The 22,963-nt window shown below is 42.7% G+C and overlaps 1 protein-coding gene across 1 annotated transcript; it reads left to right on the top strand.

Moving 5' to 3' along the window:
• Positions 1–1,240: 1,240 nt before the first annotated feature.
• LOC140466541 (procathepsin L-like) lies at positions 1,241–14,629 on the top strand. The gene is made up of 5 exons (XM_072562014.1): positions 1,241–1,380; positions 2,276–2,398; positions 6,325–6,504; positions 11,219–11,454; positions 14,506–14,629. Exons 1-5 carry the CDS (start codon positions 1,249–1,251, stop codon positions 14,627–14,629), a joined length of 795 nt encoding a protein of 264 aa, XP_072418115.1. The 5' UTR covers positions 1,241–1,248.
• The last annotated feature ends 8,334 nt before the right edge of the window (positions 14,630–22,963 follow it).

The raw sequence follows: 22,963 nt of genomic DNA, 5'->3' as shown, positions 1-22,963 counted from the left end.
GCGCTGTCCATCTACGCTCTTAAGAAACACAGGAATAAGACCTACCAGAGACTTATTTTCGTTTTTCAGCACCACACATAGTCATCCACAAAACCATTTCTCACTATTTCACTGACATCCGATGGTTTTAAACATGAAACAGTGCAGCAAATAAACTAGCCCTTCAGACCACCATGGTTGCACCTACCATGATGCCCTTCTAATTTAATGTAATCTGATTTCACATGTTCTGTGACCCTACTTATCCTGCCTGTTCATGTGTCTGCCTAAATTTCTCTTAACGTCTACATTGCATCTTCTTCTCGCACCCCAACTGACAGCATTTTCCAGGCATGTACCAGCCTCTGTGTAAACAAAAATACACGAATGGTTGCCTCTCGTTTCAACTTTCCCTCTTCACACTGAAGCCTATCAAACGAGCTGGCCAAATTCCCTCCGCTTTGGTCGTTGAATTCGTGAACATGAAGGATTCTTGAATACTCAGTTGAATGGTCCCTTCCGTGACCATTTTGGAACCACACCTCCGAAACTACTTTCATGTCATACCCATTGTTTTGTGACTTTTTACATCAACATTTTAAGAATGCTGCACACATTTAATTTCGGAATCCTATCATTAATTCTATCTTTATACGGAGGACATACGAGTTTATTAAGTTAGATTTTTTTTCCTGTATCTTTCCATTTTGATTGCATTGGTTCAATTTCTTCCTTCCCCTTCAACTCGCGATTTACATGTTGTCTTCAGATTTTTTTTTGCATTGTCTAAAGTGACAGAAGATAACGATATAATATGTCCACCTGTTCTTGATTTCCTGTTGCTAATCCTACAGTCATGCCCTCTAAGGATTCATTCCTCAATGTAAGGTTGAATGCAATGAAATCATTACGACATGAGCTGTTGAATGATTAAACCTGTGGACCGTCAGTCAAATAACTTTCATCACACGAAGGCAATTTATGGAAAAGTATTATTTCATTTAACCGTGTTCTTTCCAATAATTGATTTTAAATTTGAAACGTCATTAATTTGATCAATCTAGTGCTGCAATATTCCAATCCACTGACGATGCCTCATGAAGGTGAATTACATTAAACTTTCAGCATTGGATGAATTGTTGGAATTTTCTTGTTTGTATTATTTGTACAATTTATATTGTTCCTTCTCAGAATAAGGAAGCAGCTAACTTGAAAACTACAAAACTCCCTGTCTAAAGCCCACTGTTTTTGCCTATTAGATTGTCCATCATGAACTTCTGGCTCTTTCTGGGCAGTGTGGCGGTATCTATTCTGGCTGCAGCCTCAACAGGCATACTTGATTCAAAATTGGATGAAGACTGGAAAAATTGGAAATCACAACATGGGAACCAGTACACCAAGGTAAAAGGAGAGCCTGTAATGTTAAGCTCGCTCAGAATAGGAATGGTCTGCACACAATTGGCAGAGATTGAGAATATGTAGTTGCAGTCAATGAGAGGTATCTGTTGAGTGAAGTGACATTGAGAAAATATTGATCTTGAAATTCAATGGGCATTCTCCAAGTTTCTAACTTCATTAGAGAACTGACCAAACACAAAGTGAATCAGGAGCGACTTAGTGTATCTTAATTTACTAGGATCCCGATGCAGTCCTGTTGGATTTACTACAAATACCACAAACCTGCCTCTCGAAGATTAAGATCCATTCTTGGTGTCGAAGAGGCAATTGTAAGTGGGGAACTTGGAGACAGAGGGATGGCGAGGCCGTCTGATCATCCCAAGCGGCCCATTCAATGAAGCGTCTCTTTGCTGACACCGACTTTACTATGCTGGCAACTTATGGCAGGTCTCTCACACAACAGATTAAGAAGGTTTATACATGCACAGTAATTGCCCATGTATTGGCCTCAGTTTTTTCGCAAGGACGTGGCTTATTGAATTTCCTGCCTGCCACTGGCTTAATCTTACTTCAGACAGGGACAGGTGGTAGTGGAGAGTACGTATCCATTGTCAACGTCATTCATGACGGTCGATTAAACCATCCTGTTGTTCAGCTATTTTATTCTTAATATACTTTCAGCATGAATCTCTAGATTGGCCACGCGACAGGTTTTGTTATGGGTGGGTTATTTTGAGTGGGGTGAGGGGAACCTGATTAATAATTTTCAGATATGGGTCGGAGGATGGACCCTGACAGCAAAATGTTATTTCAAGTTTCACCAGCGGATTTTTATGCTTCTGTATAATTTTATAAATGAAAGATGCTGGAGCCTGATTATATTAATCTCTTTATTCAGGATGAGGAGAGCTACAGGAGAATGATATGGGAGGACAACATGAGATACATCGAACAACACAACATCGAACATTCATTGGGAAAACGCACATCTAAAGTGGGAATGAACAAATTTGGAGCTCTGGTGTGTGCAGGATGTATCGTCTGGAATCTATTTGATGGTGGTCATTGTGAAATTGTGAAGCTTTATAATTGTGAAGTTATATTCAGCTACAGGAGGAGCACTTGGACATTTGGTCCTCCAAGCTGACTCACTCATTCAGTGCACTTAATGATTGATCTCCCTTTACTCCAAATTGGTGATTACTTCCTTCTCATTCCAGGTTTCCCTAACTCGTAACTCCTCTAGAAATCAAAATCACCTCTCTCAAATTTGAATACATTCAATGACTCAAGTCTCCATTTCTCTCTGCGGAAGAGAACTCTAATGACTAACAATCCCCTGATTCGACAATGTTTGCTCACTTGCACGATCAGATTCTGCACAACTAACTTGCATTAAACAACACTGGCTGTCTTGAGCTCCCTCTATGGATGGCAGTCACACTATGGATACACCTCTATGTTGTTGAGTCTCCATAGATGCTGTCCATTATGATGTCTGGACGCCGGAGTTGCATTCTGTACTGTGGAGGCTGATCGCTTGGGCTACAATATTCTTCTTGAGACTGCTCGATCTCTGGCTCCGCCCTACCTAACACTGTCAAACTTTATCCCAAAGCAGTTAAACTAACCTGCTTTCCAAACAAATTGATGTACATGATCCTGCTCTCTGTATTATTGCTCCTCAGGACAGGTAGTCATTTCCCCTGTTCTTGGCATGTCAAACAAATGTAACTAATGACATCAGCATTACACAGGCATCCTATGAATTGAAAAGAAGTTAATTGAATTGAATTGGATTGAATTGAAGTGAGCTGAACTGAACTGAACTGAACTAAATTGAATTGAATTGAATCGAATTGAAATCAATGTGACGTGTACCGAGGCACAGTGAAAAGCTTTGTAATGCGATAAATACAGGCAGATCACAGAGTTGAGTCGCATAGATAAGTTGGTAATAGCGACAATGTCTACGCCAGGTTCTGTTCTCATCTTTCCCATCAAGAAAATCATCCTCTCACCATGAGTCCTGTCAATCTCCTTCCAATCTTATTTCTTTCAGTATGATCAGCAGTCATTCTCCTCATCTTTATTATGGAGTAGGCCCAGTCTGTCAAAGTGTTTCTCTTGTGATAACCCCTTTCTTCGTAGGAATAGTTTTGATTAACCTGCTTCAAATTTCCTTCCAAATATTTCTCTGTAACGAGTGAAATCAATGCTAATCACAGTGCCCCCTGTGTCGTCTGACTGACTTTGTCCAATCGCAACAAGACTTCCCCACTTTAATGCTGTCTTTGTACTGCATTAAAGGCAAATATTTATTTTGCCTCTTTAATAAATTGCTGGACAAATGTTAATAATTGAACAAAGAAACAAAACTTTTTTTAACCAAAGGAAAGCCGATAGATTGTGTGCATTTGCAATTTTAAAAGACATGTCATGCAGTGCCACATCAGCTGTTGCTAAACAAAGTAATAGCTTCTGGGTAGTGCGTGACATATCGGCAATCGTAGAGGATTTATTCGCTAAACAAGAAACAGAGACTGGGATGATGGAAAGTGAAGACAGAAATAACCCGATTTTTCTTCTGGGATGGAGGGGAACAACTGCACCAAAGATTGTCGAGCGAGTAAAGACCAACCAGGTTGGGACTTTACTGAATGGGGTTTATAAGAATGACAGGTGATCCCTTTGAAATTTACATGTTCTTACTGGGTTTTACACGGTGAGTGCACAGATTATGTTGACGTGAATGACAGAGGCTCGGACTTGACATCATCGAATCACAATAGATGGACATAATTTTGAAATAGAGATGAGGAGGAATTCCTTCTCTCTGAGCCCTGAATGTCTTGGCAGGAAGATAGGATAGTGAAGAAAGAGTTTGTTATTCTCCACTATATTTGTCATGTTATTGAATACAGGAATACAGGTGGGAGGTCATGTTGCCGTTGTAGAGGACATTGGTTAGGCCACTGTTGGTATATTGCGTGCAAGTCTGGTCTCATTCCACTCGGAAAGATGTTGTGAAACTTGAAAGTTTTCAGAAAAGATTTACAAGTGTTTTGGCAGGTCTGAAGGATTTGAGCGATAGGGAGAGGCTGAACAAGTTGATGTTATGTTCTCTGCAGCGTCGGAGGGTAAGGAGTGACCTTATCCAGGTTTACAAAATTATGAGGTGCATGCATAAGATAATTAGACAAAGTATTTCTTTTCCCTGGGATCGGGAATCCAGAACTAGAGGGCATAGTTTAAGGGTGAGAGGGAAATGATATAAAAGAGACCTATGAGGCATCGTTTTCACACAATGGGTGGTACGTGGATGTATCAAGCTTCCAGAGCATGTGGTGGAGGCTGGCACAATTGAAGGGCATTTGCAATGGGTGTATGAATAGGAAGGGTTTGGAGGGATATGGGTTGGGTGCTGGCAGGTGGGACTAGATTGAGTTGGGATACCTGGTCAGCATGGACGGGTTGGACCGAACGACCTGTTTCCATACTGTACATCTCTATAACACTAGGACTCTCTGTATGCCTAATCTGAGAGAGATTCTTAAGCGGTAGGGAAATCAAGGGCCACAAAGAAAATGAAGGAACAGGAACATGGGCAGTTTTGGATCAATCATAATGGAATGATGGAGCAAGGTGGAGGGGCCACTAGTCTACTCATGTTGCTATTTGCTATGTTCTTATGGGGGAGGAAACAATTGCGCAAACTGAGTAAGACAGCTGAAATGCCTGTCAACGGCATTAAGAGGAGTCCTTAGGAAAGGAAAAACGAAGATGTTACAAACACCCCACTGGGTGTTGACTCTGATGAACATGCAGTACAGGTGGAGAACCTGGGAAATGGATTGAAATCTTTGCAGATAGCAGTGTGTGAGGAACGTAGTTCAACATAACTGTGGGAGACAGTAGATGGTCTAGCCCTTAAATGGAAACACTAAAATCAAGAAAGGAAATGAAGATTTTCAGCGATTCCAGGTGAAGTTGGGGGAAGGGTGGAAATTCGAAGCAATATTGATTACTATTTCTAATTGTGGGTGAGAGTCGGAAGCAACAATCAATGGATCAAAGACACAACTTTGACAGGGGTCAGACTCGGACTGGAACAAGGCATGCTCCATGTAGCCATCAAAAAGGCAGGCGCAACTCCCACTTTTGCATGTACCTAGGGCCCCGCTTATTACTCAGAGGATGGGACATGTTTAATCCCCTTTCAAACCGACATGCATCCCTCCCTACCCATCAAAAAGAGACACCATATGACTCACTACCAGTCTGCAATCTCAGTTTGATATGCGGACATCCACAGATCTGCATGATAAGATATGTGATGATGGATAGCATCAAATCTGGTCCTTTTCCAACCATTCCAATCCAGTATCTTCATGAAAATGAACAATCTGAGTTTTGAATCTAAATCTAATGATCCATAGGCCATGAGGCCAACTCAAGACCAACGTTTTATCCGGAAATCAGATCAGGCCGGTGATGGAATTTGAAATCCTCCTGATTGGGAAGGTTCGTCTCAAACACCAATAAACCCCACCAATCTGAAGTGACTTAACCTATCCTTCCATGATGAAATTGACCTGTCAGGTTTTAATGATCAGCGACGACTATCGAACTGATTTTTGCAAAATGAAACACGTGTATACAGCTCCTGCCATTTTGATAATTGAACGATCGAGCAGAGATATTTGAGCTGCTCGAGGCTTCTCACACAGCTTTATATTGGATTGGTACGCAATGGATGGCCACTTCCTTGCCTGTGCTCATTTATTCAGTCAAAGATTAAACACGAGTAACGAGTGCCCTCATTGCTTTCCCCGCACTTCATGCTAAAGTCAGCGAATATATAGAATGTAGCTTACGTTATTGACACTTCTCCGACATAATCACCACAAAAAGTCAATCATTTCACCAATGTGTTTGAATTTTCAGACTAATGAAGAGTTCAATAAGCTCATGAATGGACCTCCCCGAATCGAAGCAGTTAACATGACTGAAATTGAAGCTGATGAAAGAGATGAAGGTAGTGAATCTGATGAAAGTCCCATCGAATTGAGAACTGCATCTGTTGACTGGCGAAGAGAAGGTTTAGTTACTCCAGTGAAAAACCAGGTAATAAATCAGAAACATCTTTCAAGATTATTAAGTGCAGACATTAATTTCTGAACAGGATTGGACGTTATGATCAGCTTGTAGGAATTGTTAGGAAAGGCTTCGTTTCAGTAGATCATTGTTAACCCAAATTGCTTCTCCTGTTTTCTTGTTGCATTTGTTTCCTGGTATTGATTATGGTCAGGCAAGGGAGCATGGTATATGTATCAATGGTAATGTTCATGCTTTTACTCATAATATCTAGAGAAATCTTACCGCAAAAACAAATTCAATGGTTAGATTAAATTGTAAAATTGAAGTCTACCAGTACAATTCCGATGTAATAAATATAAGTTCAGATGTAAATTGGCACAACCCAACAATGGTAATGTTGCGAGCTGCAGTGCCAAGCTTCCTTGTGATACCATATCCAGTCTTCTTCAAAGAATATTCGATCATATGCTCGACACCCCAAATTTTAAAACCACATTCACTTCTGTTGGGCCTTGTACCTCTCTCAATCATTCTCTCCAACTGGACAGGGTTGATCGACAGGAGGGGAGAGCCTGCTGGTAAGTAATGAAATATTGTGTACAAATGGGAGTTGTAAACGATCGGATTATTTGCTGTAATTCACGAAGTGTCAGTTGCATTGTATGTTTCGGAGGGAAAACACCATGAGGCTCAGTGAGATTTCTCACTATCGTTATCAAAAGCATCTCGGTAGCTACGTCAATGCAGCTATAACATCCCGCATATCCACTCCGTGTCTAATCTTCCCACACATTCTTCCCGGAGCAATTCAATAGATTCCTGATTAGTGTCCGATGTCCTGGCAGCTGACCCATCATGAAAAAGCTGCTGTGAACCAACATGATCACGAGAATGGTAACATTGCCCTGCTCAGATAGGAATGTTTTCGAACAGGCCAGAGAATGGTACAGAAAAACAACCAACATGCCATAAGAATGCTATGTGTCAGAATCGCTGTGACAACCCACCTTCCCCCTTCCGACTCACTTTATCCCAGCCCCAGCACCCCCTCCTACCCAGATTAATGCTGTCACTGACGTCTTCCTCATCTTCAAAACCAACATCGCATTGGCATTGCCAATTCACTACCTCGGAATACCTCCCGTCATGTACCAACACCCACGGCCATGCCAAACTTAAATCTCTCTCTCAATCCTTCCCATTCTGTCATTCCAGGAGATGAGAGAACACTGGTGGACAGAAAGCTCTTGGATTGGTGAAGAGGTGTCTGTCACCAGATTCCTCAGCCTGTGAGGAGTGAATCCTGTTTCTCACAAGAAAACATGATACACCCACATTCTACAAAGCGAGTAAATACCACTCATCACTGCTTTGTTAGCATTCTGTCAGTCTCATTAATTCTCAGTGTGTCTTTGCAATAGCCCCAGAAACTTCTGTCTTTCGTGTTCTGTCGGTTCCATCAGCATCTATTCTAGCTCTTCAGGGAAAGAAGACAACTCCTCGTTCTCTGAACATGGAAGTATTGCAGCCTCAGAGGAAATATCAGTAAGGCTGCGTCCAGCACACACCACCAGCTCCCTGGGAATGTGAGATATTGAGGATGTGGGAGCACAGTCTGGTAAGCACCTCACTGTGTCCTTTCCCACAGCACTCGGAGGGCTGCCAGCGACCCGGTACGGGCAGAAGAGACAGTCGTGTCGGCAAACATATACATGTACCAGGGAGCAGCAGATGCAGCAGACAGGAATGTACACTTGAATGATGCCAGGGATGCAGACACACTGCGGGGACCCAGATTCCCAATCAAATGAATAATCTAACCTCCAAGGACAGTTTGGCAGTTGGCATGGAGAAGCAGGCAAAGCACCCTCAGCATTTGCTGGCCATGGGCACTATGCTGTACCCCATCGCCAACTGCTCCACAGGCCTGTAGTAGAGGTGCCACTTTCCAATCACAAGTAATAGGGACAGTGCCCTGCTGGAGGAGAAAGCACACACAGGTCACTCCGAAGACCCAGACTCAAGATATCATCGAAGTGGTTGAGCCTCCACCTCCAAACTGCTGCCCAGTTCTGCTCAGCATTGTCAGAGCTCCCGCCAGGCAAAAATGCAGCGAGGCTGACTGAACAAACCATTGCAGGGCTCACAGGCTGCAACAATGAGTCCGATCCTTCCTGCCCCATCCAAAACTGGTATTCATTATATCTAAGACAATGAAGGAAAAGGAGGAAAAGGAGCATGACAAACCTCGTACGTTATTTTATCCTTTTCGATAAGTGGTATCAGCTTGACCTTCCACATGGCTGTTTCTCTCTCGGTGGAGAGAAGCCTTAATGTCACTGCATCACCATGATGCCTAATGTCATGGTCATATAGGATCAATGTGTGTACTGAGAGCCTGGTGTCGGATGTGGAAGGAAGAGGAGCAAGGTTTGCAGAGGTAAGGTTTTGCTGCTTACACTGTCGCACCTCATCCAACCACTTTATGGAATCCCTTCCCATCCAAGATTCATTTTATTCACCATTGCATATAGTGTTATCACCTATCCTCGAACACAACTGCAATCTCCCAGACCTCTCAATGCACAGCCCTCAGAGGTGAAGAATTGCAAACTCTTCTTCCTGTGACAACAGGTCCCAATCCCCGAACTGGTCACTTTGTAGCCAAAGGATTGTTGAAACCAAGTTTCTGGGTTGCAGACTCAAGGACGACTCCCCGCCCTGGCAGCAGACTATGGTCGATCCCCGGACTGGGGACCAGCAAATGCCAGATACCAAAGTTCATTGGCAAGGCCCACACAATTGGAGCCTGTGCATCTTGCCCTGAGATCCTATTTGGTCTGATCGAACACCATGATCGTTGTAACCAATCGGAAACAGCGTTCATTCTGTCCCTCTCGGAGGGCCATGCCATATTCCCTTGATAGCCAATGCATTTCGTGAATTTGGCAAGAGTGGAAATTGAATAATGAGACAAGTGTTCCTATTAAGAAGACTTTTCATAATCAAATAATCCTCTTAAATGTCAATGCTTCAGGTTGTTGGTCACTGCTGTAGAAATCAGTTCAGTCCTCCTGGGAATAACCCTAAGGACGCTGCTTGGCCCAAATACTTTCCACGCCAGGCACTCAGCTCCAGTTTGGACCAGCTAGTGGAAAATTCTCCGACATCTTCAAAATCTCTCTTCCACAAGCTGAAGTCCCAATCTGCTTCAAGAAGACCATCATCATCTTCGTAAGTGAGGAAACAAAACTTATTCATTGTTCCTTAATGAATACAGACCAGTGACCTGAGCACAATAATCATGAAGTGCTTCGAAAAGCTGGTGAGGGTCCACATCAACTCCATTCTCCCTGCCTGCCTCAGTCACTTAAAATTTGCCTATTAAAGTAACAGGTCCACAGTGGGTGAAATATCTCTCTCCCTGCACACCTTAAACATCTGGACAAGGGCACATTTGTCAGACTCCTGCTCATTGACTACCCCTCTGCCTTCAACACTCTTATCCTCTCCACATTGAAATCAAAACCCTGTGACATTGATCATGATTCTATGGTCTGCAACTGGATTCGCAGCTGTCTGACCCACAGATACCAATCCTTGAATATAGGCAACTGCACCTTCTCCCGAATAACCTTCATCACTTGCGTCCCCAAATAATGAATACTCAGCCATTTACTGTACTCCCTTTACACCCACGAATCCCAAACGAACACCATCTATACATTCACTGACGACAGCACTATAACAGGAGGGAAATATGACAACGATGAATGAAAAGGCAGAAGGGAGATAGAGGGATCATTGACGTGCTGCAATGAGAATAGCTTCATTCTCTCTCTCAATTTTCGTAAAATTAATTAACACGTAATTGACTTCAGAATGAAAGGAGAAGAACTCGCTTCCACGTACATCAATGGGAATAAGGTTGAGAGAATGGAAAATTTCAAATTTCCTCGACTGACCAGAATGGACATTCTTTCTGGAAAATACCATGTGTTTACAACAACGCCTCTTCTGCCTCAGAGAGCTCAGGAATTTTGGCATGTGGAGGAATTTTGGCACAGTTGCACCTTTGAGCGCATACTGTCTGGGATCGGAAGGCCTGGTATGACAACTGAGAAACTCAGGATCATAACAAACTACAGAAGGTTATGTGCGCAGCCCAGACCATTATGGAATCGAATACTCTATCAATGATCTCCACTTACACATCTCGCTACCACGAAACGGCAGGCAACATCACCAAGGACCTACCTCACCCCGGTAATGTACTCCATACATGCATTCCGTCAGGTAGAAGACACTGAAGCTTGAACACATCCACCAGCAGGTGCAGGAACAGCTTTTCCCCAGCTGTTATTAGACGGTTATGAGGCTGTCTTGCTCCAATCATACTAATCTTGCTGACATTGAATTTGCCTTGTGCCCACTCTCTGCAATGTACCATTTGTCCAAGTCTTTTTTGATCTCTTCATCCTCGCATACTATCATGTGCCTATATTGCTCATAAACAAAGGGTTTCACTGTTGTTCGCGACACGTGACAATACATAAATCGAATCAAATCCGAACCCAGGCACACCGATATTCACAGATTCTATGTAATTCTGAGAAACTTGAACAAACATTTAGACTAAGAGCATTAGTGTGAGAATGTGTTCCAAATGAATTTAGATGCAAACTGAATATAGTTTGTCGATCAATATGATTTAATGTGGTTATATTTTTGTCAACACTAGGGTCAATGTTCTTCTTCCTGGGCTTTCAGTGCAACTGGTAGCATAGAAGGACAGTGGGCAAAAAGGCATGGAAACCTGGTTTCTCTCAGTGAACAGAATCTGATTGACTGTGGACACAAACCTACCTGCTCTGGTTATAGCGCATCGCACGCCTTTGGGACAGTGATTCTACTTGAAGGCATCAACTCTGCTGAAACTTACCCTTACACAGGAAAGGTAAATCCCCAAGACTTCGCGTAAGATTGTGGTGGAGTCGGGATTCATTCTCATTTCGTTTTATTTTATTTCTTCGGTCCTGTCTGTGTTCGCTTGTAAGTTTTCTTGGAGTTTATTTTAATTACCTCTTGGTGGAGCGCAGCGAAATCTGTGAGTTTGACGAGCAGCATGGACTCACAACGGAGATAGCCAAGAGAGTTTGGTTTCCTGATGGCTCCTGTCCTGACGATAATTCATGGCTGCTCAGGCGGTGATGAGTCTAAATCCCTGGCAGTGTACATATCCGGTACAGTTTCGTGCAGGCAGCAGATGAGCTCTATTTTTGTTCATGGCAATATCTGTAACTATCATAGATTCATAAAATTAGCTTTGCAGGTGAGTCTGGGATTGTGGCAGCATCTGCATCCAGCACAGATTCATGGAGGTTGGGTGCAAGTGGGTCAGTTTGCTGTCAGTGTCTGTATCCAGCAGAGGTTCATGGGGGCAAAGCGGAGGTGAGTTTTGTTTCCTCTCAGTCTCTGTATCCAGCTCAGATTCATGGAGGCAGAAAAGGTGAGTTTGGTTTCCTGTCATTACTGCATCCATCATCGAATAATTGAGGCAAAGTGAAGATTAGTTTGGGTTCTGTCAGTATCGCTGTCCAGCGCAAATTCATGGAGAGAGGGGAAAGGTGTTTTCGGGTTCTTGTCATGATCTGTATCCAGCACAGGTTCATGGAGATTAGGAGAACGTGAGTTTGGGTTCCTGTCAGTGCAGGTCTCCATCACAGATTCATGGAGGTAGCAATGCAGTTTCGTCCCAGTACAAGATCCGGCAGCAACTGCAGTGACTGCATTAGACAACGATATCCAAAGCAGCCTCGTGGTAACAACAGAATCGTGTTTGGACCAATGTCATGCCCAGCAGCATCAGTGCCATCTACTTTGCTGATGTCCATCAAGACCTCCTTGTGACCAAGGCATCAGCGGAGTCAAGATGCTGCCAAAGATTGGGCGACTTTCATTCCGACGGTGACAGAGAAGGGGACACATGCCTGACCAGCATGTCCACGATGGAGCACTTAGCAAGGACTATATAATCTTTACGCACTCCAAGTCATCTCAACCTTACCTTGGAATGCTCTCCTTCATCTTGACACAACACCTCGTACAATGTGTCTGAGGAGTTAAGAGTACTTGCATTTCTGTGAATTAATGCTCACCATTCCCACAGTTCAAAGATGTGGAGGTTGGGGGATTGTCTATGTTAAGCTAACGATAGTGCGCATGGAATTATAGGTTAGGTGTGTAAGCCCTGGGAGACGCAGTGTTACAGGGATACGGTCGGGCCGAATGGGCACTTTCTACATTCTGTGGATTCTCTGATACTTGGATGTGACGTTCAGCTGAATCAACGGAGCATTCAGCATGTTCTGTCCTTCAGACGGGGACGTGCACCATCCACTATAACAGTTAAGATCCTAACACAGCGATGGACAGATGTGAAGAGTCAGGAATAAAGGTACCTATTTTAGTCTGTCTCCTTCTCCCATGTACCCCCTTGGGCTGGTCAGTCACTCTAATTTTACATGAAAAGGAACAACTTACTTTTGGAGTGTGAGAGATAAGAAGTTATAAACTTTTGATGAGAAATCTTCGAATTATGTGCTCATGTCGTTAGTAGGTCTGTGTAAATATGGTCCTTTGTTAAGAGAGGTGTTTACTCTTTCGGAATGTCATTTACCGTGCAAATTGCTGCGTTGACATTTGGCATATTGTGGTGTAATTAAGAAACTTGGCTTGAATCGATACTCAGAAGACTTTTTTGCATAATTTGCTTTACGGTTGATGTTGTTCTTCCAGAAGCCGTTGTTGTCTGTCTACACGTCACAATTGCCCCGAGTATTGGATTTGTTTGGGATCAGCCTCTTGCTTGCAAATCCCAGCTCTTTGTCTCAATGCCACACAGCTTCACCTTGTTCTTCAGTTCACTCTTCAAGCCCTTACCCCAGCTCTTCCACACTCTCATGTCTGGACTCATTGTAGATGACTTGTGCGTTATTCTCCAGGACAGCTGTCGCTTTTGTTTTGGATTTCTGCCAACACTGTTTAATTGTTCCTGAGGCCACGCAGACTTTAAGTTCATTGTCTGCCCATCCACTCTGCTCTCCAAAATCCAGCGTTTCATTGGCCAAATAAACAACTAAACGAAAGAAACACTCTCTTCATATGACAGGCATACATGATCTGGTGACTGGGCAGCACTCTAAACTAAACCTATTCTCTGGCTATGTTTTATGGAGGTGATGGCCTCTCACTCACTGGCTGGCAAGTCGACATTAACAGAGTCTCCTCTTTTCATGAAGCCCCAGTGTACGTATTGTCACTCGGGCACTGAGCTGGACAAGAGAAGGGCTTTGCACAAATGACATCGCCAAGGAGTGGTCATTACCGGACAGAGGCCAGTCGCCCTGCTCAACAGGAAGGCAGTAAAACTGCGTACAACAACAACCTGAGGGCTGGTATTGATCTTGGGTAACAGACCAACAGTAAGTGATTGAGTGAGAGGAGTGGAGGTGACGATCACAACACAGCTTTGTGTAGGAGTGTGTTTGGCTGGGGTGGTGTGTGGTGCAGTAAGGTCACATATCAGCAGGTGTACCCTTCCTCAAATGGTACTTGATATTTCCAGACCCCTAAATCTACAAGCAATTCTGAACACATTTGCATGCCGTTGTCCTCTCATGTTGAGCACCTCACTCACCACTGAATGAATTATATTGGCATTGGTATCAGAACTGTTCAGTATTATAAATTGCCAATTTGGCAGCCTCAGTTTGAACTCCAGAACGAATACTCGGCTTGTGATTCATTACACCTTTAGTCCCTAATTTACACTCCACATTTGGGGAAACGACATGATCTCAAGAGTTAAAGTGAGGATGACACCCCTTTCCATTAAGGCATGACGTGACATCAAGGAGCCCAAGAAAATCTGGAGTGAATGGGAATGGGAAGAAAAAAATCCTTTAGTTGTAATTATATCGAACACACTGGAAGGTGTTTTCAGTTATTTGATGTCTTTCTGCTCAGGACATGTCGATCGGAGTTCCTCAGTGTCGCCTTCTTGGTAAAGCCATCTTCAGCTGCTTCGTCACTGGCCTTCTATCCAAAAGGTACGCAGGGGGATATCTACACGATTGTCAACACCATTTGAATTTATCATATTTTGAAGAAATCTGTGTCCAATGCGGCAAAGTGTGGACAATATCTCCACTTGCGAAGATAAATGACAAATAACATACTCACCAGACAAGTGCCAGGCAATGACATAATCCAATAAGAGAGATAATTTAACCATTACTGAATTGCACACTATCAATATCTCTGCAGCCTTTCCATCAACTAAACAAAAGGCAAGAATATGGTGGAATACTTCCACTTCCCTGGATGACTGCAGCTCCGACAACAAAGAAAGAAAGAGTTATTTTATTGGTTGTCTCCTACAGACATTGGAAAGATTGGGCAGTAGATCTTGGAAACGTGCAGATATAACAGAATTGCTGATAAGGGTGATTTGAAATTCCACAATATTAATCCGTGGTGCAGATTATCTGGATGGGGATGATTTTGTTACGTGTTCCAGGAAGTATTCCTGATGCAATAAGTAGATATGCCGACTGGGGTGGCCATATTGGATTTGGTGCGAGGCAATTCGCCAGGCCAAGTGCCAGATAACTCAATGGCAGAGCATTTTGGTGACAGAGAGCATAAATGCGTCAAATTTGAGGTCGCCATGGGGAGGAATTGAAACTGGCTTTATGAGAGGAAATTTAATCTGGGGACGGGATGTTTTACTGCTCTTAGACAGGAGCTGTGGAGTGTAAATTAGGAATAATTGCTTTACGGAAATGCATAACAGAAATGTGGAGCATTTTCTTTGCTATGTTGAATAACTTTGTTCCAATGAGACCGGTGTGGAATTGTAAAGGGAAGGAGCCCTGGATGACAAGAGCAGAAGAGGATCTGGCACATATTTTGAAGATTACAGGGTCGAAAGGAAAGAACTCAAAAATGGACTGATGAAAACTGGTTGGGGGCATGAGGAAGCCCTGGCGGGAAGGATTTGAAAAAGTCCAAATGTTTTGCGCACGTACATTAGGAATAAGAGACTGATCTGAGAGAGCATAACCTGGATCTAAGCCAGTGGAGGGAACTTAAGCACTGAGCGTGGCGAGGTCGAGAAGAAGCAAAATGAGTTTTTTTGCTATTGTATTGATGAGACAGAGGGAGCTTGATGTTAGAGAGAATACTGGGGAAGAGCTTAATAGGCTTGAGCAGATTGATATTAAGAATGTGGATTTGGTGGAAATTCTGGAAAGCATGAGTATGATTAAATCTCGAGGGCCAGATCAGATATATGCACATTTCGTACGAGAAGTGAGGAATTAGGTTGCTGCACCTCTGGCAATGATCTTTGAATCCAACCTCTCCATAGTAGTTCTTCATGTTTGGAGGGAGGCATATATTGTACTTCTCTTCAGGGAAGTAAATAGGAAAAAAACCTGGAAATTATTGTATGGTAGTTTTACGTCTGTGGTCAGCAAGGTACTGAAAAATGTTCGCAGATATAGGATTTTGGATTGTTTGGATAAAGATTTTGGATTAAGGAATGTTGTTTTTATATAAATGGCTTGGATAAAGAAGTGGAAGGTAACCAGAGACGTTTACCCAGGAAAAAGGCTGTCAGGAGAGGTCATACGTTTATGGCCATTGGAGAAAGCAAAGGGAAAATATCAGATGTAGGTTATTTGCACAAAGAGGTTTTGATGCGTGGACTGCACCGCTAGCTTTGGTAGTAAAGTTAGAGACATGAAGAACATTTAAGCGACTGCTGGTCAAGCACATGCCCAGCAGCAATTGGAGAGGTGTGTATTTAGGTTGATCTTAGATTAACATAAATGTTTGGCATAACATTGGGCTCCGAAGGGCCTGCAATGTGCTCCACTGTTCAGTGTTCTATGTTTGGACGCTGAGTAGGTTTGACGCCATCCAGGACATTCACTCCATTTGTCTGGCATCAAAGCCACAAATATTAATTCCCTCCATTATCATCACAAAGTGATAGCAGTATGTACAATCCACGAGCTACAGCTGTGAAGTTGACTGATGGACTGTAGACAGAACCTTCCAAACCGAAAGCCACTTCCGCCAAGGAGGGTAGTAGGTACAGTTATTACCACTCTCTGCAACATCCCCTCAAATCACTCACCATCCCGGCTCAGAAATTTATTGTCATTCTGTCACCGACTTTCGTTCAAAAGCCTTGAACTCCCTCTCGAACAGAATAGTACCGATCAAAAATTCTGCAAATGTTCTGGAAGGCAACTCATCACACCTTCTCCAAGTCAAGTTTGAATGAACGCTGACACAGTCTGCCACAACTAGATTTTAAGCCATCTTGAAATTAAATCTGGGTGTATGTGGCAATTCATCCTGCTACACACACACACACCCATTTCGATATCACTCCCAGTCTCAATCTCACTCCAGAGTTGGCATCATGTTCTGCCCTGTGTCCTGAAACTGAAGTAACTGCAACATTGTTGAGAAGGAATTCAAAATTATTGACAAGAATCTTTACTCCATCAGAGAGTAGCAAAGTCACCACATTTATAATTGTCCAATTTTCGTTTAAACACGGGCATTGGGACCATACTTTCGACAATCAATATACTCCATCAGTTCCAACATGCAAGAATTTACAGAGAGGCCGAGGGGTGCAGGTGTATAATTCCTTGGAAGTGGAGCCGAGGATAGATAGGATGGTGAAGGAGGCATTTGGCATAGTTACCTTTATTGTTCAAAACATTGATACAGGTATTGGGACGTCATATTGCAGCTGTGCAGGACATTGGCGAGGCCACTTTTGTAAAACTGTACACACGTTTGGTTGATCTGTTAAAGGGAGGATGTTGTTAACCTTCACAGGGTGCAGAAAATATTGACAAGGATTTTGCTGGGATTGGGTTACAGTTATCGGGAGAGACTGAATAGGCTGGGGCTTTTCTCCAAGCGGAGGAACAGAGGCAGAGTGGTGACATTATCAAGGTCTATAAAATCATGAAACACATGAATCGGGTGAAGAGCAGAATGTTTTAGCCATGGGATCGGAGTCCAAACCTAGAGAGCAGAGCCTTAAGATGAAAGGGGAAATATTTGAATAGGCACTTAGACTAATACTAATTAATTGTAATCCAATGACTCTAATGATGTCATTATTGACGGTTTGGGAAACGTTTATCTGCATGTGAAGAATTTAATTCACTACTGTATGATCACAAGTTTCAGATGAGTCGACAGAAAACTGTGAAGAGCCTCAACTCTTTCTAATGTTGTTTCGGTATGAGCTAAGGAGATGGAGAGCTTGATTGGGATATTGAGTTGTTAAGGCAAAGTACAGTTTTTGTTAATTTCTCACATTTCAAGTCGTTTGTAATACCATTGCTTGGTCTCAGTGTAGAATGTTTCGAATACATTGAGCAATAAACATTAAGTTTGACACAAGAATACCCTAAAAATGATCTGAGTTGTAACTGTCTCGCGCCGAGTTTCATGTATGTATGGAAAGACCACCCTGAAGAAGTGGCGGAGGCTGGTACAATTACAAAATTAAAAAGGTACGGAGATGGGTATATGGATTGGAAGTGTTCAGGGCCAAGTGGTCGCAAATGGGAGTACAAAACGTCAGGATATGTGACCGGCGTGGACGAGTTAGAACAAACAGTTTGTTTTCGTGCTAAGTCATGCAAAATGTGCCTTTTTCTAAACAAATAGTGAACAAATATCGCAATGATTTAGGAAAATAAATTGGCTGCCAAAGTCGGAATGCAGAAACGAGTCAAGCAAAGAAAAAATAACTTTATTCTGATCTAATGAGTATTCCTTTTGAACATTTTGTTTAAAATTTAGCCTGGATACTGCAGATTTGAACCAGATAAAATTGCTGCTCAAATCACTTACTACAACTGGGTTTGGGGAGGCGAGGCAGCATTGGAACAAGCAGTGAGAGAGATAGGACCGATGTCTGTTGTGATTAATGCAAGTCTGAAATCCTTTCAACATTATAAAGGAGGTAAGTCGCAGAGCACTGGATGATGTCTTTGAATCAGATTATCGACTGTTCAAGAAAATGTATTAGAAATCATAAATCTACAGACACATTTACTGTCACTATTTTGGTATGAATATTCCTGCAAAGTTCACCATGGACCATGACCCTTACCCTTGTTCCTCCCTACACTCCTCTCGTGTTACATGCCGTCCAGTTCTGTCAGATATCATCGAGTTCAAGCTAAACTATGCTACAAGGTGAGCTCATGAATGGTAATGAGAAATGGACCTGCTCCCATTCGGAGTGATGTAAATAGCTCAAAACATTGTGCTATAGCTAAGAGAACTGACAGTGAGGTGTAACTGTCCTGATGTGCTGCTGAGTGCCTGCACATGTCAGCGTTTTATTAATTGTAAACTGAAGACGCTCCACTCACTGTATCTGGATTAAGAGGAAGGGCGAGATCTTCGACTTGAAATCTCTTGGCCTCCTGCTGAGAGTCTTTCACTCTCTGCTCCACCTCTTCTCTCAGCAGCTGTTTCTATTCTGTTCTTGATCTCCTCTCGTGTGGCAACTCGAGATGACTTGCAAAGACGGTGGTCTGAACAGGGAGGTGGACGCCTGCACAGCTTCCTTGTGATGATGTCACAGGTCGTCTCCATGTGCAGGACCATTCCCTATTGACTCCATCAACATTTCAAATCACAAAGCACTTCTACTGTACAACCCACAATTGGAGACAAACCCGAAAAATACTGAATGCAGAGTGGAGCTCCTTCATTACCCCAGGTGTAGGAGTTTGTAAGTTGTCAGAATGTGTTAACACACATGGCAGCAGACCGATATTCCACACGGTCAGATACCATGGTCAGTGTCTTCTGCACATGTCTGGTAAATTATTTCTACACTGAAAATAATCTCAGCAAGATACTATATCAATCATTGATATAAAAACAACAGCAAAAATTATTTTAAAAAAGGAAGAATGAAACAGATAGTCTGTGATTGGGTGGAACAAGGAAATTAAATAAGAAAAGGGATGGTGGTCCAGTGCCAGCAGGAATGGACAGGAGACAATTAAAGAAAGTAAAGAAATGTATGCAGAAAGTTTCAGGGCCTGAGGGAGTGTTATTTTTTAAAAAAGAGACCTCGGGGCCCGCGTGCATAATTCCATGATTTTGGAGTCACACGTCGACAGGGGAGTGAAAGCAGCATTCGTCAGTGCATTGAGTTTATGCTTTGCGATGTCATGTTCCAGCTGCAAAGGTCATTGGTAAGGCCAGTTTTAGAATTTTATGTTAAAGTCTGTACTTTCTGCTGGAAGAAAGATGTTGTTAAATTTGAAAGGATCCAGAAAATATTTACAAGGACTTAGCAAGGATTGAAGTATTTGAGGGTTAGAGTGAGGCTGAATTGAGTCTAGCTTAGAGTTTTGCTGGAGAAGCACAGCAGCACAGGCAGCATTTGAAGAGGAGGAAAATCAAGTTTCAGGCAACAGCTCTTCCTGATGAAGTCGATTTTCCTCCCTCCTCAGATCCTGCCTGATCTGCTGTGCATTTCCAGCATAAGTCTAATCTGGACTCTGATTTCCACCATCTGTACTCCTCACTTTTGCCCGAGGCTGAGAAGGCTGCAGCCTTGTTCGCTGGTACGACAGGGACTGAAGGGTGAGCTTATGGAGGTTCATAAACAATAATGGGTATGGGACGAATAAAGAGGAGGAGAGTCCAAAACTAGAGACCGTACGTTTAAGGTGAGAAGGAAAAGGTTTAAAGGTATCTGAGGAGCAATGTTTTCGCACAGAGCATGGTACGTGTCTGGAATGAAATACCAGAGGAAGTGGTGGAGAGTGATACAAATACAACATTAGAAAAGGCATCTGGATGGGTAGATGTATAGGAATGGTTTACAGGGATATTGGCCAAGTGCTGAAAAATAGGGCTAGATTGGTTGAGGATATGTGCTCAGCATGGACTATTTCGATCGAAGGATCGAAGCATTTCTACGCTATAAAAGTCTGACTCTGAAGGATGTGCAGAGAGGAAGTGAGAATGGCGGAGGCGATGTCATTGGGAAACATTGATTAAAGTCAACAGACGTCATGGTGCGGAGTGAGGACGATCAATTTGAAGACAGTTAGTACAAACAGACATGTCAGTGTTCATTAATCAAAGCTAAATTAACACTAATTAAATATTTCACAGATAAACTATTTAATATGTGTCTCCTTACAGGAGTTTACTATGATGAAAATTGCAATGGATATGTAACCGCTGAAGTGCTGGTGGTTGGTTTTGGAATTGAGGATGGAATGAAGTATTGGCTGGTTAAAAACAGGTCCGTACTCTTTGAAATAACAAACACCTGATCACAGACGGAGAAGGGACAGTGGCATGGAATGAATTTCCTATCTCTTTGCTGCAACCTGTGTATCTGTTCAGCGAGCACGTAACTCTGTGTTTATCTGGAAGTGAATGCTTAATGGTTGTGCTGTCTGAGATGATATCTAAAAACAACGTCAGAGGCAGGTATCCCATCACCAAGTAACGCTGCACTTACAAGTGTACAGTTCTTGTTTGAAGTATTGCTTCGCACAGAGGCAGGCATCAGAGTGTCATTATCCCTGAATCACAACCAGTTTTTAAACTTACCAGTACAAATTACAAACATATGGTTAAAATTAATAGCTATACACAACAAAAGAAAACAATTTCCTGGGGAAATGGGCGGCAAAGTCATATCTCAAACCCAACTGTACAACCTGTTCACAGGGAAACAAGGACAAAGCTATAATCACTTCTCACTCGGACACTGATGGGATCAGATTAACAGCCCCAATTCTGGAACGTAGAACATAAAACTTTACAGCCCAGTACATGTCTTTTAACACTCGATGTTGCGCCGACGTGTGCAACCAATCTGAAGCCCATGGAGCAAATACTATTCCATTCTCGTCCATATGCCTGACCAATGACCATTCAAATTCTCTGAAATGTGGCAATACCTCCACTGATGCAGGCAGAGTTCCAAGCCCCGACAACAATCTGAGGAAAGAAACTACCACTGACATCTGTCCAATATCTATCTCTGTTGATTTTAAAGCCCCCCTGCCAGCCCTCGCCATTCAAGGAAAAAAAAGCCTCTCACTATCCAACCTATCAAATATTTTCATTAACTTATGTGTCTCAATTAATTCACCTGAAACTTTTTCCGAACGAAAACAGCCTTAACTCCCTCAGCTTTTCCTTTTGCTATCTCCCTCCATAACTGGCGAGTTCCCAGTAAATCTCATCTGAACCCGTTCCAAAGCATGCACATTCTTCCTGTAATATGGTGACCAGAAGTGTGCATATTACCCAGAATGTGGTTGCAACAGAGTTTAGTACGGCTTGAAGAATGATCTCCTGTTTCCGAAACTGAATCCCTCTAACAATCAAAGCTAACACACCATATGCCATTACAATAACCCTATCAACCTGGGAGGCAACATTCAAACATCGATGTACCTCGACACCGAGATCTCTGTGCTCATCTACACAAGCACGAATCTGACCATTCGCCCATTACATTGGATTCTTTCCAAACTGAATCACCTCACACTTTACCGCGTTAAACTGCATTCGCCACCTGTTGTCATAGCTCTGCAGCTTATCTACTTATCTCTGCAATCCATACATCCTTAGTAACTATCCACAACCCCAACAAACTTAATCTCATCCGCATATCAGTACACCATTCTTCTGTGCTCTCATTCAGATCATTCATATAAAAGTCGACTAACAAAAGTGGATCCGAAACTGATCCTTGCGGTACTTTATTAGTAACTGAACTCTAGAATGAATATTTTCCATCAACTACCACCGTCTGTCTCCTTTCAGCCATTTATTCTTTGAGGCTTCGCTGGCTGCCATCATTACAATCACGGCAGTCAGGTTTGGAAGAAGCAGTCCCATCTTCAGAGCCAGATTGGATACAAAATGTTTCATTAAATAAGTCCTGTGTTTCGGGTGAATACATACACACACACACACACACACACACACACACATTTCGACATGATTTCCCAGAAGAAACAGTATGTGGGTAGCTTATACAAAATACACATTGTTGTTTAATATGGTAGACAGTATTACAGTGTAATGGGTGCTGGAATTGTTTGGTAAAGCTGGAAATGTGATTTGGGCAGGGTAACCGGATATGGAACAAATTTTAAGGCCGAAGTATCCTTGCAGTTAAGGAGACACTGGATAACCTGTGCCCAAATCAACTCATGCTCTGCATTCACTCGATCCAGTGGCAGGCAATCTCCAAACGATGATGGTAAAAAAAACCTGAGAAAATCTCATCTTCCATAAGGCAAGAAGGAAATCTACAAGAGGCCATATTTCAAGCTCTCACTCGTCCCTATTCACTTTCCTCTTCATATCTACTACAGCT

Source organism: Chiloscyllium punctatum, chromosome 43 (assembly GCF_047496795.1).
Source record: "Chiloscyllium punctatum isolate Juve2018m chromosome 43, sChiPun1.3, whole genome shotgun sequence".
NCBI classification, from domain to species: Eukaryota; Metazoa; Chordata; class Chondrichthyes; order Orectolobiformes; family Hemiscylliidae; genus Chiloscyllium; species Chiloscyllium punctatum.
Note: the sequence above shows the minus strand (reverse complement) of the source record. Positions and strands in the feature narration are given on the sequence as shown.